The 18,100-nt window shown below is 50.7% G+C and overlaps 1 protein-coding gene across 1 annotated transcript; it reads right to left on the bottom strand.

The window, feature by feature from the left end:
• Positions 1–3,181: 3,181 nt before the first annotated feature.
• Positions 3,182–11,890, bottom strand: LOC310919472 (SLAM family member 7-like; the record flags this gene model as incomplete). The annotated part of the gene is made up of 5 exons (XM_083878839.1): positions 11,769–11,890; positions 4,902–5,035; positions 4,457–4,750; positions 4,107–4,379; positions 3,182–3,288 (listed from the first exon to the last, which is right to left on the bottom strand). The coding sequence occupies exons 2-5, from the start codon at positions 4,954–4,956 to the stop codon at positions 3,182–3,184; spliced, it is 729 nt and encodes a 242-aa protein (XP_083734965.1). The 5' UTR covers positions 4,957–5,035; positions 11,769–11,890.
• Positions 11,891–18,100: the final 6,210 nt, after the last annotated feature.

The following is an 18,100-nucleotide window of genomic DNA, read 5'->3' as shown; positions in this document are numbered from 1 at the left end:
CCTGGTGTGTTTCAAGAGGCAAAAAACCCTCCAAAACTCATTTTCCAACCAAAGGTGACAGTGACACAAGACCAGGTGGGACAAAGAGTGTCACTGTGGCCATGTGTGACAAATGTCTCAGGAGCTCCGTGAGGACCAGCCTGGAGAGGGTTATCCCCGGGAATATCATAATTTGGGAATTGGTGCCCATGGATTTGGGGTCTCCGGGGTGTCCCTGAGCCCAAATCCTGGACCGGTTTGGGTGGGAAGGGACCCTAAAGCTCATCCCGCTGTCCCAGGTGGCTCCAAGCCCTGTCCAGCCTGGCCTTGGACACTCCCAGGGATGAGGAATCCATGGAATCACCCGGGCCGGGGCCTCCCCACCCTCCCAGGGAACAATTCCTGCCCCAAATCCCGCCCAGGTTCCCCCTCTGTCAGTGTGAACCCATTCCCCTTGGCCAGGCACTCCATCCCTTGGGGAAACGTCTCCTTCCGTTTTTACTGAAGCCCCTGAATTTGTCACCTCTGTCACCAGATTTGGGGTTGGTTTGGTGCAAAAACAGGAACCAAAGGGCAGGAAATACCTCTCTGACCTCCTTGGTTTTCTGTATTTGTGTTAAAAACCTGCTGGGGGCTGGATTTGGAAACAGAAAAACAAAACCAAACCCTAAAAGTCTCCCTGGTGGCTTTAAGGGGCCTTGAGGGACAGAAATATCTCAGCTACCCACAGAAACATCTCCAATGTCCATGGGGGGGGGTTGGTTTGTAACCAGTACAAACACCAATTCAGTGCAGGTTTGGGGTCTCCAGTGAGAGTTTCCTGCCCGTGCAGCAGTTACAGAGAGGGTTCAGTGCTGGCCAAAGCCCAGGCACTCACCAGAGTTATTTACTCCTTCCCTGCTCTGAGATAGGGGTGAGGAGGAGGAGGGCAAAACAGGCTCAGAGCTTTAAAGGGTACAAAGAGAACTTTATTCAAAGAACTAAAATAAATTAAAATAAATGTAAATTGAAAAAAATGAAATTGAAAGAAAATTAAATTACAAAACAGTGAAACTAAAATGAAAAAAGTATAAAAAAAAGGAAGTAAGAACAAGCCTTTGGAACACTTCTCCTTCCCCCACAGCCTCTTTCCTTTCCCACGGACAACGTAAGAAGACAAAACCTGGGACTTTCAGTCAGTTCACCAACTCCAAAGAATCCTTCAGTTCCCTGAGGGACAGGAGTCTCTCTTGCCGTGCCATGGAGATTTCTCCACAAAGAACAGTTTAATTTCCACGAGGACCAGCCTCTGGAAATCTGCAATCGTGGGGTCCTGCCCATCTTTAGCTGCGTCCCTGGGCCGTGTCAGCAACTGGGGGCTCTTGCTAAGGGTGAGCTGTTCCAGCAAGGAAACAAAAGTTCTTTCACCCCATCTCTGGGAACAGAGGTTTTCCCTCTTCTCTTTTTGGGGCGAGGTTTCTCGTCCTCCTCATCTCTCTCTGTTCAAACTCCTCCTTGTCCACGGCTCCATCTGCTCATTCCAAGGCCGGCGCTTCTGCTGGCGGCTGTGGTTGGGACGGGACATCCCCTCCCCGGCGCCTTCCACGAGTTACAGTGAACAACAAACCCTGATACAGCAAATGTCTCTTCCCCACGGCCTCACAAAAGGATTTCAGCCCAAGGCCGAGGCATCTCCTCAGTCCCCTCTGCTCTGGGATTTGGCTCCTTCCTGACTGACCCCAGTGTCCCCATGTTGTTTTCTCTATGTGTCTCCACCCTTGACTTTATCCTGGCTCGGTAGAGAATTGGTGTTTGTAGGTTTGTTTGTTTTCAAGCTTTATGAATTGAATATTTTCCCATGGAAATTCCCATATTTGTGAAGATTCCCATTAAAAAAATCATATTTTAAAGGATGTTATCTATGCAAACTTCCATTTCAAAGGTTTTCCTTGGACATTTCCGTTGAAAATTCACACTTTAATGGAAGCTTTCCATTAAAATTCTGTTTTCATGACATTTTCCCACAGAAATTCCCATTTTAAAGACATTTTCCATGGAAATTCTCATTGGAATTTCTCATTTTACAGAGTTCTGCAGAGCTGAAGGGTTGATCTGCACAAGTCTCTCCATGGGAGAGGTCCCTCTGTGTTTGGGTCCCATCAGGTGGTCCCCGCGGGCAGCTGCGAGTTGTGCTGGTGTGAGTTCAGTCCCAGCACTGATCCATGGCCAGTCCTGCCCCTGGTCTGTGCTTGTCCAAGGCAGGTTGTAGCTCTGGTCTGAGCTAGCCTATGTTCCATGCTGGTTCTGAAAACGTCCATCCCGACCCTGGTCTGCTGCTGTCCAAGTTCCATCCTGACCCTGGTCTGCTCCTGTTCAAGACCAGTCCTGGCTCTGGTCTGCTCATGTCCAAGGCCCATTCCGACCCTGGTCTGCTGCTGTCCAAGGCCCATCCTGACCCTGGTCTGCTCCTGTCCAAGACCAGTCCTGGCTCTGGTCTGAGCTGGTTTGTAGTCTGTGCTGGTGCTGAAATGCTCCATCCCGACTCTGGTCTGTGCTGGTCCGAGGGCAGTCCCGGTGCTGGTGCCAACAACCTCATGGCCTCGGGAGAGCCCCGATGGACCGGCCTGGCAGTAGCAGAACTCTCAGATGAGCCACTCGCCAGCCTGGCCCTGTGGGCTTTGCAGGCCTGCCAGTAACCTGTTGGAAGGCCAGAAAAAAGAGCTTGTCCTGAGCTTTGTTCGTTTTTAAATGTGCTTTTCCACAGTGGCAGGTTCAACCCTTTAAAGTGAGTTAACTGTCAATCTTCAAACCCAGCCAGCTGATTGGCTCTTCAAACCCAGCCAGGTGATTGGCTCCGCCCCACAGGGAACCACACCCACAGCCCGTGGGCTGTCCCCAAATGAAAACCCAAAAATCTGTTAAACCACCACAGGGAGATGGACAGAATCCGGAGAACCCCAAAGTCACCCCAAATCCACCCAAACCCACCCCAAGTCAGCTCCATCCCAGCTCTGTCCCCTCCCAGGTCCCACCTCCTCCCCAGGGCTACAAGGATGGTTTTTCACTCTCACCTTGGGATTTGCAGAAGAAAATGTAGAATCCCAACAAAATCACCACCACGACTGCGACCCCGACTGTGACCCCGACTACGACCCCAATCCAAAATGAGCTCCACAAGAAGGTGTCTGGAAAAGGGAGAAGATCCAGTGGTGACATCCCAAAATCAATCCGGCTCTTTGTGGCATTGGGAATTTGGCCTCCAACCCCTCCCTGATCCCTCGTTCCAGGAGAACTCGATCCCAGCCAGGGCAGAGGACGAGGATGAGCGGCCTGGGGGGAAGCAGCAGCGGGAGAATCCCACAATCCCAAAATCCCAGAATCCCCAAAATCCCACAGTTGTAGGGTGGGAAAGGATCTCTGGAGATCTCCCTGCGGGGTCACCCCGAGCAGGGGACATGGCCGGGTGGGTTTGGGGTGGCTCCGTTGGGAAGAGGTTCCCCAAGGGAGGTGGAACCTCTCTGGGTTGGGTTTGGGGCCACCACTCCTTGCCCTGTCCCTGGGAGCTGCGGGAAGATCCGGAACATTCCCTGGGAAGGGTTTTTGGGAGGGGCTGGAGGGGGCTGGGCTCAGGCTCCCCAATCCCCCTCCCCGGCTGGACATGGAAAAGCTGCTCTGGACACTTTGGGTCACTTGGGTACATTTGGGGACACTCAGAGACACTTGGGGACACTTGGGGACACTCAGGGACACAGCTGGCCATGGACAGGGGGTGGCAGCTCACCTGGTCCAGGAGGGTTCGCTGAGTTTTCTGCTGAGAGGAGAGAACAGGGACAGGGGTCAGAGCTTCCCTGGGCACCCCGAGATGCTGAGAGGGGGATCAGCCCAACCAACCCCAGCATTCCCACCCCATCCAAATCCCAACCTTTCCCAGTGTTCTCAGGGGACCAGGATCAGCCCATCCCTCCTTTCCCTCCCAACCTTCCCTGCTTCTCAAAGGAGTGGGATCAACTCATCACAACCTCAGCATTCCCATCCCAACATTCCCATCCCAACTCCAAATCCCACCTTCCCGTGGCTTCCAGGGGACTGGGATCAGCCCATTCCAACCCCAACAGTCCCATCCCACCCCGCCTTCCCATGGCTCTCACCTGAGCACAGCCCCTCGGGGTTGGTGACAGTGATGCTCCTCCTGCTGACGGCGTTCCGGGCCGTGCACCTCAGTGGCTCCAGCTCATCCAGAGAGGATTTATCCACCACCCTCAGCACCACAGACCTCTCTTCCTGCACCTCACCCCACCCTGTCCAGGTGTAGGAGACGTTCCCAAATCCGGTGCCGGTCACGGAGCAGCGCAGGGAGAAGAGGCAAACTTTGTCCGAGCAGCCCTGGGCCTCACAGGTCACCGTGGGCTTTCTCAGCTCCCCTGGGGGCACATCAGAGTCAGAAATTTCCCTTTTTTTGTAGTCTAAAAACCCCCAAAACAACACTAAAAACACCTACTGTACACGAGGAGGGTGAAGGTGGATATTTTCCCATCAATGTTCACAGAGTAGTTCCCGGCGTCCTCCATCCTCAGCTGGGAGATGCTGAGTGCCCGGCCCCTCTCGGAGACAGTGAAACGAGTTTTGTATTCCTCTTTTAAAAACACAGGTTGCTGAGGACCCTTAAATGGCACAGTCAGTATGGGATCATCCCCAAAACTCCACAAAGCTCCGTTTCCATCTGTGCTGGGGCTGCGGAAGGTCACAAACCCGCCCACGGCCCCGATCAGCTCTGGGGTGTCACTGGCGCTGCCTGGGGAGAGAAAGTGGGGAGAGAACACGGGGTGAGGGTGGGATGGAGGGGGAATGAAGGTGCTGAACCAAGACAATGACTCTGATCCTGCCTCAGCCCCAAAACCACCCCAAAATCTGTTCCCAAGGGACCAGGAGCACGGGGCACTCACCGGTTTGGGTGAGGAGCGTGAGGAGGGCGAGGAGCTGGATCCAAAACTCCTCCATGGCCTGAGACAGAGATTTGAAAACTCCAGCTGGTCCTTTAGAGTAAATTTCAGAACATGCACGGTGTGTTAGAATAGTGCTCTAGAATATATGAGATCACATTTTAGAAGACACTCAGTGAACACCAAATGCCCTTTTGCACATTTTCAAGCACCACAAGCATCGGGACCCTTCGGTGTTAATAAGAAGAACGAGCCCAAACAGCAGAATAACAGGGCTGAGAATGCAAATAAAGAAAAGAACACAGACTCTAAGGTGGTGGTTTGTTCCCTGGAAAAAGTGCCCAAGGGGCCAAAGCACAGACGGGAGAGATAAAGGTGAAGGGACAGAACGGAGGAAGAGTTTGTTTCTTCATCCTTGGAAGAAAACCAGAGACCACCACAAGGGCCTGAGCATCCCCAGAGGGGCGTGGAGTGAATGACCACCCCGAGCGAGGATGGGCGGGGTCAGGGAATGAATATGTATGAGGGGGTGTGGAATGTCATCAATATGTGAGACCTCAGGGAATAATAAGGGGGTGTCTATAATAAGGGTGTCTTGGTGAAATTATTCCCCACCCATCTTGAAGTTGACTCAAAACACACCTTTTTAAACAACTGTTATTAGTTGTGGAGTGTTACAAGTGTTATAAATGCGTATTATATAGCTGGTTTTTCACAAATATTAACAGGAATACTCTATGTATAATGGAACAGTATTATGGTTTATTAATAGAATTTAGAAAGGTAATGAATGTGTATGTTTTGATTGTCCCAAAGAGTTTACAATAAAAAACTGCCAGCTCCCTCATCACCCTGGGCTGGATCCCATCTGGGCCCAGAGATTGATGAGTGTCCAAACATCTCAGCAGTTCTCTGAGTGCCTCCTCTTGGATATTGGGGGGACCATTCTGTTCCCTGACACCACCAACCAGCCCAGGAGGACAGTTGTCTCAAGGCAAGTTGTCTTCCCACTGAAAACTGAGGCGAAGAGGGCGTTAAGCACTTCTGCCTTCCCCTCATCAGCTGTTGCTAAGTTCCCTCCGTTATCTAATAGAGAGCAAAGGTTGGCCTTACCTTTCCATTTATCATTAATGTGTTTGCAGAAACAGTTTTTATTGTCCTTCACAGATGTCACCATTTTGAGACCAAACAGCTTTGGCCTCCATAATTTTTTCCCTACATTCTCTAGCAACCCCCTTAAACACTTCCCAAGAGACCTGACCCTGCTTCCAAAAACGATACATCCTCTTTTTATTCCTGAGTTCATCCAAAACCTCCTTGCCCATCCAGGCTGGGCGTTTGCCTCGTCGACTCCTCTTCTGTTCCTGTGCCCTCAAATTCTCTGTTTTGAAGAACACCCAGCTTTCCTGAACTCCTTTGTTTTTAAGGGCTGCATCCCAAGGAACTCTCTGGATAAGTCTCCTATATAGGCCAAAGTCTGCCCTCCAGAAGTCCAGTGTAAGAGTCTTATTGATGTCCCTCCTGATTTCACCAAATATCAAGAACTCTGTAATTTCATGGTCACTCTGCCCCAGTCTCCTCCAACCACCACATCTCCCACCAGCCCATCTCTGTTTGTGAACAACAGATCCAGCACCGTCCCTGCCCTGGTGGGCTCACCTACCTGCTGTGACAAAGAGTTGTCTTCTATGTGCTCTAAAAACTTCCTGGACTGTCTGTTCTCTGCAGTACTGAGTTCCCAGCAGAGGTCTGGCAGGTTGAAGTCACCTACAAGAACAAGGGTTGGTGATCCTGAAACATTCTCCAGCTGCTGATAGAATAAGTGGTCCAGCTCTTCCTCCTGGTTGGGTGGACAATAACAGACCCCCAGTAGGATGTCAGCCCTGTTGGTTCTCCCCTTAATTCTCACCCACAGCCATTCAACTGAATTGGAACTAACTTCATTAGTTCCAATACCTGTGGTGCCAAAAGCCTTCTCAATATAAAAGGCCACCCCTGCACCTGTTCTCCCTTTCCTGTCCCTTCTGAAGGGCCTGTAGCCCTCGAGTGCAGTGCTGCAGCTCTGTGAGTTATCCCACATTTCTGTGGTGGTGACCACACCACATCATTGCTGTTGCACCAGGACCTGCAGCTGTTCCCCTCCTGTTTGTTACCCATTGGTATAAAAGCCCTTCAGCTGGGCTGCTGATCCCACCCCTAACTCAGGCTCAGCACCCTTGGCTCTGCTTCCACCTGCATCCCCTTCCCCCTTCAGACCTGGTTTAAGGCCCTCTCAGTGGGGCCTGCCAGCCCCTGAGCCAAGAACCTTCTGCCCTTCACAGAGAGATGTGTCCCACCTGGTTCCGACAGAGCAGGTGCCGTGAAAGCTGCGCCGTGATCAAAGAATCCCAAATTTTGTCCATGACACCTTTAAGCCACTTCTTAACGATGTGAGTTCTCCTGTTTCTTCCATCATTTTTCTCCACCACTAAAGGGACTGAGCAGAACACGATCTGTGTCCCTGTCTTATCCAGCACTTGACCCGATGCCCCAAAGTCCCTTTGGATCACCTTGACACTGCTCTTTTTGATCTCATCACTGCCAGCCTGGAGTATCAGCAGTGGGTGATAATCCCTGGACTGAATTACCCCAGGAAGTCTCTTAGTAATATTCTTTATTTTCATGTTTATCCTCCGTAGGGAGGCAGCAAACTTCCCTGTGGGATGGGATGGGTCTGGGTGACATATGGTGCCCTCTGTTTCCTTTAGAAGGGAGTGACCTACTACAATTACCCTTCTTTTCTTCTTGATGTTAGAGGTGGAGATCTGTCTTACAGATGAATCCAAACAGGGAGGCTCCTTGGGCAGACAATGTCCCTCTAAATCACCTCAATCATCCCGCTGGTTCTCTAGGGCCTCATTCCTATTCTGAAGTGGCACCTGCCTGGGAGATGGAGATTGGGAGAAGTTTTTATTGTTACCTCCCTGAGCAGGGACCCTTTTCCACTCCCCTTCATCTACCAGGTGCTCTTCTATTTCCTGGGAGTGAGAGTCATACGAGTCCTCTGAGTGCAGATGGGCCTCCCTTAAAGATGGAAGGGCTGAACTCCACCAGTCTATTTCCCCTTCACTTTCCCTGAGACTCCTTAATCGTTCAACTTCCTCCCTACTCCTTAATTGTTCAACTTGCTCCCTAAGCTCAGCCACCAGTGAAAGGAGGTCGTTCACTTGCTCATACCACAGGCACGCCTCCTTCACAACATGCCCTGAAATAACATAAAAGCTCAGACACTCTGGGCAGGAATGGATCTGTACAGACACGTCCTTTTTGGAGAGCTCCACTTGGTCACCACATACACTAATACCAACAGCAGCTTTTGACCGTGTTGAAACCATCACCAACAGACACCACAAGACCAAACAGCCAAGCAGAAACACCTCAAACAACACAAGACACAGCACTCCTTACCCAGCAAGAGATCTTACAACCCTGACTGCACAAAGTACTGCGCAAACTGCCTTGGCCACGCTCAGAGACCTGACACGTCCTTGTTTGTCCTCTCCTTGGTGACCTCGCTCCCTCTTATAATGGATCACTCAGCAACTTGGGAGCTCCACCCCTCGCTCCTGAATGACTCACTAATGTCCCTGCTCTGGGTCCCCGTTGGGTTTCACAGCTGGGTCCCCGCTCGCCCTCCCCACCCTCGCCCCCCACTCACCTTTCCCTGCGCGCTCGGTCCCTGCAGGAGCTGCCTCACGCCGCACACCGGCCCCGCTGTGTGTCTGCCCTCTGGCTCACCTCGTTCAGGTGTGTCTGAATGGAAGTTGCTCTGCCCCATCCCTTCCCCCTCCCAGCTCAGTGTCAACAGCCATAGAGCACCTGCAATCTATCACTGAGTGCAAAGTACCACTCAGATATATTTCTGTGGTAACACAGGTATAACTCCAACAGGCCAACAGCTTTCCAACCTTCTGTACCAATTACCACAACATGGCCTTGTCCTCCTTTCATTGTCTCACGCTGCCTCCCCTTCCATAAGCTGTGAGAGCATCGCGGTTTCCCTTTCATGACCCGTGTTGGGACCCAAACAAGGGCAGGTGGGCAAAGGTTGTTGAGCTGCCAAGAGTGGACAGCGAGGGGACTGGAGAGGGCTGTACCCAAGGCTATAATATACACCCAAGGCTATATATATCCATTGTTGAGGGTTAGGTTTGCTCCTTTTTTACTTTAAAGAATTTTTTTCCCATGAGTTACGAAGGAGACCAAATGTTGGATACTTAAGGGTACTTTTTTTTTTCTTATCCATTGTAACTCGAGAAGGGAGGGGGTAACTGCCTTCCCTGATAACAAGCCAGCTGTTAAAAACCGTGTGGGGTGTTGTTTTTCATCTCTGTTCACTCTTCCACTACCCCCATGGGAATACCTCCTGTTAATGGGCCATCAAAGTTCACCAGTGACATCACACATGACATCATCCCATTGTGAGATGCTCCACCCAGGGAGAAGGAGCCAAACCATTTCCATCCAGAAAAAAAGGAGCCACAAGTGCCACCAGCTCTCTCCGGTGTTTCCCACAGGACCCCCAAAGGAAGACCGGACCCATTTCAGGACCCCTGGCTCCACAGGACCAACATCTCTGCTTCCACCAGGACACATCTGCCACTCCAGGAGGGCTGACTTTGGGCTGTTTCCAACGCCCTGATTAACAGGGCGTCAGGTTGTATTTTTCTGACTCTGTTTGTTTGTTTGTTGGGTTTTTTTTGTTTTTTTTTTTGTTTTTTTTTTTTTTTTTTTCTGGGATTTCTTGTTTGTTTGTTTGCTTATTATTTTGTACTATAACATTTGTATTTTTAATATCCCTAGTAAAGAATTGCTATACCTATTCCCAAAATCTTTGCCCGACAGCCTTTTAATTGCAAATTTATAATAATTTGGAAAGAGGAGGGTGGGGAGGGGCTTGCATTCCAAGGGAGGCTCCAATCTTCCTTGGCAGACACCTGTCTATTCAAACCTAGACAGTTTCTCGTCCTCCTCATCTCTCTCTGTTCAAACTCCTCCTTGTCCACGGCTCCATCTGCTCATTCCAAGGCCGGCGCTTCTGCTGGCGGCTGTGGTTGGGACGGGACATCCCCTCCCCTGCGCCTTCCATGAGTTACAGTGCCCGGCCCCTCTCGGAGACAGTGAAACGAGTTTTGTATTTGTCTTCTGAGAATACGGGTCGAGGAGGATCCCTAAATGCCACAGTCACTATGGGATCATTTCCAAACCTCCACAAAGCTCCGTTTCCATCTGTGCTGGGGCTGTGGAAGGTCACGGTCCCGCCCAAGGCCCTGATCAGCTCTGGGGTGTCACTGGGGCTGCCTGGGGAGAGAAAGTGGGGAGAGAACACGGGGTGAGGGTGGGATGGAGGGGAATGAAGGTGCTGAACCAGGACAATGAATCTGATCCTGCCTCAGCCCCAAAACCACCCCAAAATCTGGTTCCCAAGGGACCAGGAGCACGGGGCACTCACCGGTTTGGGTGAGGAGCGTGAGGAGGGCGAGGAGCTGGATCCAAATCTCCCCCATGGGCTGAGACAGAGATTTGAAAACTCCAGCTGGTCCTTTGGAGTAAATTTAAGAACATGCACGGTGTGTTAGAATAGTGCTCTAGAATATATGAGATCACATTTTAGAAGACACTCAGTGAACACCAAAGGCTCTGCTGAACCAGCAGGGAGGCCGCTACAGGGGATTCCCTGGTCGAGAGGAGACCTGCCAGAGACCTTTGGGGTCAGACCCAGTGAACCCCTGTGTTTGTGAGCTGCGGCTGTGGGGTTGTAAATTCTGGGCTTTGCACCGTGTGTGTGTGTGGGGCACCAGGAATGTACCGCCCGTGGTGTGAGCAGGCACAGTGCGGAATGTAGAGCTGAGAAAGGAGCAGGGGAACCCTCACTGCCTGTTGCTAATCTCCTCAGGGTAGGAGGTTATGATTTATGCCAGAATGTTGAACTGCCCTGATCTGAGGCCTGGTCAAGGCCTGGTTTGAGGCTTTGTCAGGGCCTTGGAGCCATGACGTAGATAAAATTCTTTTAGGGTTGTGGCGCAGTTAAAAAGAGTTCTTAAGGTGTTTGGGAAAAGTATTAAGATTTGAAGGTCACTGAGTGAAGTAGTTAGTAGGCACATGTGTAGCCACCTAAACTGTAAGTTACATAGTGTGTGTTTTCATTCTTTCCCTTGCTGTGTGCCAATGACTGAGCTATCCGAACTGTAAACTATATAGAAGTGTATAAAAGACGCCATTTCTCTCGAAATAAAGGAGTTGCGCAGTTTTAATCACACTGATCGGACCTGCGTTGCATCTGTCCAGTCCTCCCTTTTTCTATCAAGGTTTCCCTGGCTAAAACTGCCAAAGCGTCTCAAGGGAATTTGAGTGGATTTTGTCTGTAGAGTTGCTGATTTTTGGGCGGGTGTGGTGGTCAGACGTGTCTGTGCTGATCGTGTGTGGGTATTGAGTGTCAGAGACACCCTGGGTGTGTTTTGGGCAGCTGAAGCAGCGGCTGAAAGATTCGGAGCAAGGGCTGTGTGTGTGTGTTGTGTGTTCAGTAACGTGTATTCAGAGTGTTTACTGCAGGGAAAGCTGTGCCTTGTTTAATTCATAGGATTCCTCTCAGCCTGTCCCAGGACAAGAGAAGCATTTCGTTTCCGGGAACGCGGAACAGGCAGATTGATTTTGCTGCGCTCCTCTCGACCAGGGAGCTGTGTGGGATGGGCGGTGCAGGAGGGTCGGAGGACTCGCTTCCCACAGCACGGACCGAGCCGTCTGTCAGAGCCGAGCCGATGGAGCTCGCCTTCCCCGGCACGGCTGGGGCCGGGTCTCCTCTTGCCCTCCCCACCCTCGCCCCCCGCTCACCTTTCCCTGCGCGCTCGGTCCCTGCAGGAGCTGCCTCATGCCGCACACCGGCCCCGCCGTGTGTCTTATATCCAGCTCACCTTGTCCAGGTGTGTCTGAAAGGAAATTGCTCTGCGCCGCCCCTTTCCCCTGCTGGCTCAGGGTCAACGGTTATAGAGCACCTGGTATCTACCCCTGGGTACAAAGTACCGCTCAAATCTTATCTCTGTGGTAATAAAGCTAAAATTCTAGCAAGCTAATTGCTTAACAGAACCACTGCACTAATTACCCAGAACGTAGCCTTGTCCTCCTTTCATTGCCTCACAGCTGGCTCCTCTTCCATAAGCCACGAGAACACCCCGTTTCCCCTTCATGACCCATGTTGGGACCCAAACAAGGGCAGATGGGCCAAGGCTGTTGAGCTGCCAAGAGTGGACAGCGAGGGTGAATTATTAAAAAAATATGGATATTGATCTAATACCAATATCCAACAATGATGGACAAAGACTCTCTAACAGTTTAAAGTGATAAAGTGTGTGTTTATTAAGAGGCCAGACAGGACATTTGGGGCTCCCAAAGACACACCACGATTTACAGATGATCACAGGGAGTTTTTACGTCCAGGAGTATTGAACACCCAAAACACAAATGCACATTCACAACTCTGGTACATCCTATTCCCCTGTTCCGTATGGTAATTAGCCAAAATCCATTAAACATGCGTGGTTTGTTCTTTGAAATGGGTTCGTAGTCTTTTTTATGGGGTGGGGTCCCAAAATGATGAAGAAAGATTGTCTTCCTCAGCTCTGACTTTTTAACCTTTTAGTGTTATGTGACAACTGAATCCTGTTTGTCCAGGACTGTTTGATTTATGATTGTTTGAATTCATGGAGTGTCTTGATTATTCAGAATGTAAAATCCTGGTTTGACAGGATTCATCATTTATTTGTTCCTTCAATGATTTATCAGTTCCTTCATTCCGGCTTGTGATAACAAAAGGGAAGCTCAGCTACCTCACCTCAGCAATATCTATTTTAACTAAAGTCCTTAATTCTTCTAAATCAACTCTTCAAGGGGACTGGAGAGGGCCAAGACTATAAATTGGTCAGCTTTATATGCAATAAAACAAGGTCCCTCAGAAACACCATCTGAATTTCCAGACCCCCTGAGGGATGCCTTGTGCTGCCACCCCTCACTGGATCTGATCCCCAGATACAACAAGTAGTAAACTTATCTCTGAGGCAATCTACAGGAAATATTAAATACAAACTTTAAAAAAGTCAGAGAGCCAGATGGGAGAAACTTACAAGTCCTTTTGGGGGAAGCGTGGAGGGTTTTTAGTGTGAAAAACGAGGTTCACTTTTTGGTAAATTTTAAGAAATATGTTTAATAACAAAAAATTAAGACAATTAGGAGATTAAAAGAGCAAAGTGTGGTCGGTTGGGTGACCTGGACACTCAGCCAAGTCCCCACCCCACTGTCTCAGAGACATTTGTTAAATACCATTTCTATTGCATCAGTTTATAAATATTCATATTTTTCCATAAACTAGTTTTTGTATTCCCAGAACTGTTTTGCATGGCCCTTCTTTGGGTCTGCCTTTTTAGGGCATTAGAGAAGAATATTCATATTTTTCCATAAACTAGTTTCCATATCCCAGGAACTGCTTTGTAGGCCCCTCCCTGGATTTGCCTTTTTAGAGCATTTGTGTTTCATGGTTGTGTCTTTATTATCAGCTCAAGTTTGGGCCTTGGTCCAGACTTTCTTCAGATGGGAGTCCTGGTGATGGTCAGAGCTGGTCTGTGGCCAGTCCTGGTGATGGTCACACTGGTCTGTGACCACTCCTGGTGATGGTCAGAGCTGGTCCGTGGTCAGTCCTGGTGATGGTCACCCTGGTCTGTGGTCAGTCCTGGTGATGGTCAGAGCTGGTCTGTGGTCAGTCCTGGTGATGGTCAGAGCTGGTCTGTGGCCAGTCCTGGTGATGGTCAGAGCTGGTCTGTGGTCAGTCCTGGTGATGGTCACCCTGGTCTGTGGCCAGTCCTGGTGATGGTCACCCTGGTCTGTGGCCAGTCCTGGTGATGGTCAGAGCTGGTCTGTGGTCAGTCCTGGTGATGGTCACCCTGGTCCGTGGCCAGTCCTGGTGATGGTCAGAGCTGGTCTGTGGTCAGTCCTGGTGATGGTCACCCTGGTCCGTGGCCAGTGATGGTCAGAGCTGGTCCATGGTCAGTCCTGGTGATGGTCACCCTGGTCTGTGGCCAGTCCTGGTGATGGTCAGAGCTGGTCTGTGGCCAGTCCTGGTGATGGTCAGAGCTGGTCCTTGACCACTCCCTGTGATGGTCAGAGCTGGTCTGTGGCCAGTCCTGGTCAGAGCTGGTCTGTGGTCAGTCCTGGTGATGGTCACCCTGGTCCGTGGCCAGTGATGGTCAGAGCTGGTCCATGGTCAGTCCTGGTGATGGTCACCCTGGTCTGTGGCCAGTCCTGGTGATGGTCAGAGCTGGTCCGTGGCCACTCCCAGTGATGGTCAGAGCTGGTCTGTGGTCAGTCCTGGTGATGGTCACCCTGGTCTGTGGTCAGTCCTGGTGATGGTCACCCTGGTCTGTGGCCAGTCCTGGTGATGGTCACCCTGGTCTGTGGCCAGTCCTGGTGATGGTCACCCTGGTCTGTGGTCAGTCCTGGTGATGGTCACCCTGGTCTGTGGCCAGTCCTGGTGATGGTCACCCTGGTCCGTGGCCAGTCCTGGTGATGGTCACCCTGGTCTGTGGTCAGTCCTGGTGATGGTCACCCTGGTCTGTGGCCAGTCCTGGTGATGGTCACCCTGGTCTGTGGCCAGTCCTGGTGATGGTCACCCTGGTCTGTGGCCAGTCCTGGTGATGGTCAGAGCTGGTCCGTGGCCACTCCCTGTGATGGTCAGAGCTGGTCTGTGGTCAGTCCTGGTGATGGTCACACTGGTCTGTGGCCAGTCCTGGTGATGGTCAGAGCTGGTCCTTGACCACTCCCTGTGATGGTCAGAGCTGGTCTGTGGTCAGTCCTGGTGATGGTCAGAGCTGGTCCGTGGTCAGTCCTGGTGATGGTCACACTGGTCTGTGGCCAGTCCTGGTGATGGTCAGAGCTGGTCTGTGGCCAGTCATGGTCAGAGCTGGTCCATGGTCAGTCCTGGTGATGGTCACCCTGGTCTGTGGCCAGTCCTGGTGATGGTCACCCTGGTCCTTGACCACTCCCTGTGATGGTCAGAGCTGGTCTGTGGTCAGTCCTGGTGATGGTCAGAGCTGGTCTGTGGCCAGTCCTGGTGATGGTCAGAGCTGGTCCTTGACCACTCCCTGTGATGGTCAGAGCTGGTCTGTGGCCAGTCCTGGTCAGAGCTGGTCTGTGGTCAGTCCTGGTGATGGTCACCCTGGTCCGTGGCCAGTGATGGTCAGAGCTGGTCCATGGTCAGTCCTGGTGATGGTCACCCTGGTCTGTGGCCAGTCCTGGTGATGGTCAGAGCTGGTCCGTGGCCACTCCCAGTGATGGTCAGAGCTGGTCTGTGGTCAGTCCTGGTGATGGTCACCCTGGTCTGTGGTCAGTCCTGGTGATGGTCACCCTGGTCTGTGGTCAGTCCTGGTGATGGTCACCCTGGTCTGTGGCCAGTCCTGGTGATGGTCACCCTGGTCTGTGGCCAGTCCTGGTGATGGTCAGAGCTGGTCCGTGGCCACTCCCTGTGATGGTCAGAGCTGGTCTGTGGTCAGTCCTGGTGATGGTCACACTGGTCTGTGGCCAGTCCTGGTGATGGTCAGAGCTGGTCCGTGGCCACTCCCTGTGATGGTCAGAGCTGGTCTGTGGTCAGTCCTGGTGATGGTCACACTGGTCTGTGGTCAGTCCTGGTGATGGTCAGAGCTGGTCCGTGGTCAGTCCTGGTGATGGTCACCCTGGTCTATGGTCAGTCCTGGTGATGGTCAGTGGTCACCTCGCAGTGTCAGGACAGTCCCGCTGTCCTGGTCCAGCCCTGACAGAAATCTCAGTTGAGCCCCTCGCCAACCTGAGCAATTCCCTGGGAATTTGGGATGGGGGAATTCAGGGATCTGGGGGTGGGAATTTTGGAATTTTTGCCAGGAATTTCAGGATTCCAGGATCCTCCAGGATTGGATTTTCCAGGTGCTGTTGGATCCAGGGGTGGAAAAAGGGGCTGGGAAAGGAAATGGGAAAAATTCCAGGATGGGAATGAGGGGCTGGAAAAGGGTCTGGAGAATCCTGAGGGATCTGGAGGGGCTGAGCCTGGAGAAAAGGGGGATCCAGGGGGGATTTTGGGTTTTTCCAGGGGAAATTCGGGATCTGATCCCAAAGAATGGGACGGGACAAGAGGGAACGACCAGGGGTGGAAATTTGGGATGATTTTTCCATGGAAAAAGGGTCGGGAATCATCAGGAGGGGCTCAGGAAGGGTCAGATCCCCATCCCTGGATGATTCCAGGAATTCCTGGAATTTTGGGTGATCCCGGATCTGCTCCTACAGCGCCCTCAAGTGGCAGATCCGGGAATTGCCGCGATTTGGGATTTGGGGATTTGGGGATTTTGGGATTTGGGAGATTTGGGGATTTGGGGATTTTGGGATTTGGGAGATTTGGGGATTTGGGGATTTGGGGATTTGGGAGATTTGGGGATTTGGGGATTTGGGATTTGGGATTTGGGGATTTGGGGATTTGGGGATTTGGAAATTGGGGATTTGGAAATTTGGGATTTGGGGATTTGGGATTTGAGGATTTGGGATTTGGGGACTTGGGGTTTCAGGGAATTGGGGATTTGGGGATTTGGGATTTGGGATTTTGGGAATTTGGGGATTTGGGATTTGGAATTTGGGATTTGGGGATTTGGGATTTGGGGTTTGGGATTTGGAGGTGCCCAAAGAATTCCTGGAGATTCCTCTGGATGACCAAGAGGGAACGGCCTCGAGCTGGGCCAGGGGTGGAAATTTGGGATGATTTTTAAATGGAAAAAGGGTCGGGAATCATCAGGAGGGGCTCAGGGGAGGTCCTTTGGAGGATCCCAAATCCCCCTGGAATATCCCAAATCTCCCCCCAGATCCCTCAGGGACAATTCCCATCCTCATTTTTCCTCATTTTCCCCTCATTTTTTCCCCCATTTCCCCCCATATCCCCCCATTTTCCCCCATTTTTTCCTGATTTTTCCTCATTTTTTTCTCATTTTCCCTCATTTTTTTCCTCATTTCCCCCCATTTCCCCCCCATTTTTCCCCCATTTTCCCCCATTTTCCCCCATTTTTTCTCTTTTTTACCCATTTTCCCCCATTTCCCCCCCTTTTCCCTCATTTTCCCTCATGTTTTCCTCATTTTTCCCCCCATTTTCCCCATTTCCCCCCATTTTTCCCCCATTTTCCCCCATTTTTCCTCATTTTCCCTCATTTTTTCTTCATTTTTTTTCTCATTTTTCCCCATTTTTCCCCATTTTCCCCGTTCCTGTGTCTCCTCACCAAACCCGTTTTCAGTCCCGGGTGTGGTTTGGGCCGAGCCCCAAAACCCAACCCTGGCCTGCTAAAAATAACACACACAAAAAAAAAGTGGTTTAAGTCATCAAAATGACTGAAATAACCAAAATAACCAAAATAAAATAACCTTTCCTGCCCAATTAATTCTCAATTAATTCTCAATTAATTTTCAACTCCTGCTCAATTAAGTCTCAATTAATGCTCAATTCCTGATCAATTAATAAAAGAATTTTTGGGGAAAATCCATCAGAAAAAAGGGAATTTTAGGCCACCAGGACCTTTAAGAAAATAATTTTGGGGGGGTTTTTGGGTGGTTTTTTTTGGGAAAATCCATCAGGAAAAAGGAATTTGGAGCTTCCAGTGCCTTTAAGAAAAGAATTTTTGGGGAAAATCCATCAGAAAAAGGGAAATTTTTTTTCTGATTTTCTGCCACCAGGACGTGCCTGGACCTTTAAAAAAAAGAATTTTTGGGGTTTTTTGGGGAGGAAAATCCATCAGGAAAAAGGAATTTAGAAATTTTTCAGGAATATGGGAAATCTCTCCGGAACTTTGGGCCGAGCTCCCGGAGATGGGACAAGATAGAAAAATCTATCCCAAAAAAATTTGGGCTGAACTCCCGCAGATGGGACACGACGGAGAAAAATCTCTCCCAAACTTTGGGACACGACGGAGAAAATTCTCCGGAACTTTGGGCTGAACTCCCAGCCTTGGGACACAATGGAGAAATTTCTCCGGAACTTTGGGCTGAGCTCCCAGCCCTGGGACACAAAAATCTCTTGTAAATATTGGGCTGAACTCCCAACCCTGGGACACAATGCAGAAATTTCTCCGGAACTTTGGGCTGAGCTCCCACAGGTGGGACACAATGGAAAAATC

This window comes from Zosterops lateralis (assembly GCF_965231275.1).
Source record: "Zosterops lateralis genome assembly, chromosome: 27".
Classification (NCBI taxonomy): domain Eukaryota; kingdom Metazoa; phylum Chordata; class Aves; order Passeriformes; family Zosteropidae; genus Zosterops; species Zosterops lateralis.
The sequence above is the reverse complement of the archived record's forward strand: the minus strand, read 5'-3'. Positions and strand labels throughout refer to the sequence as shown.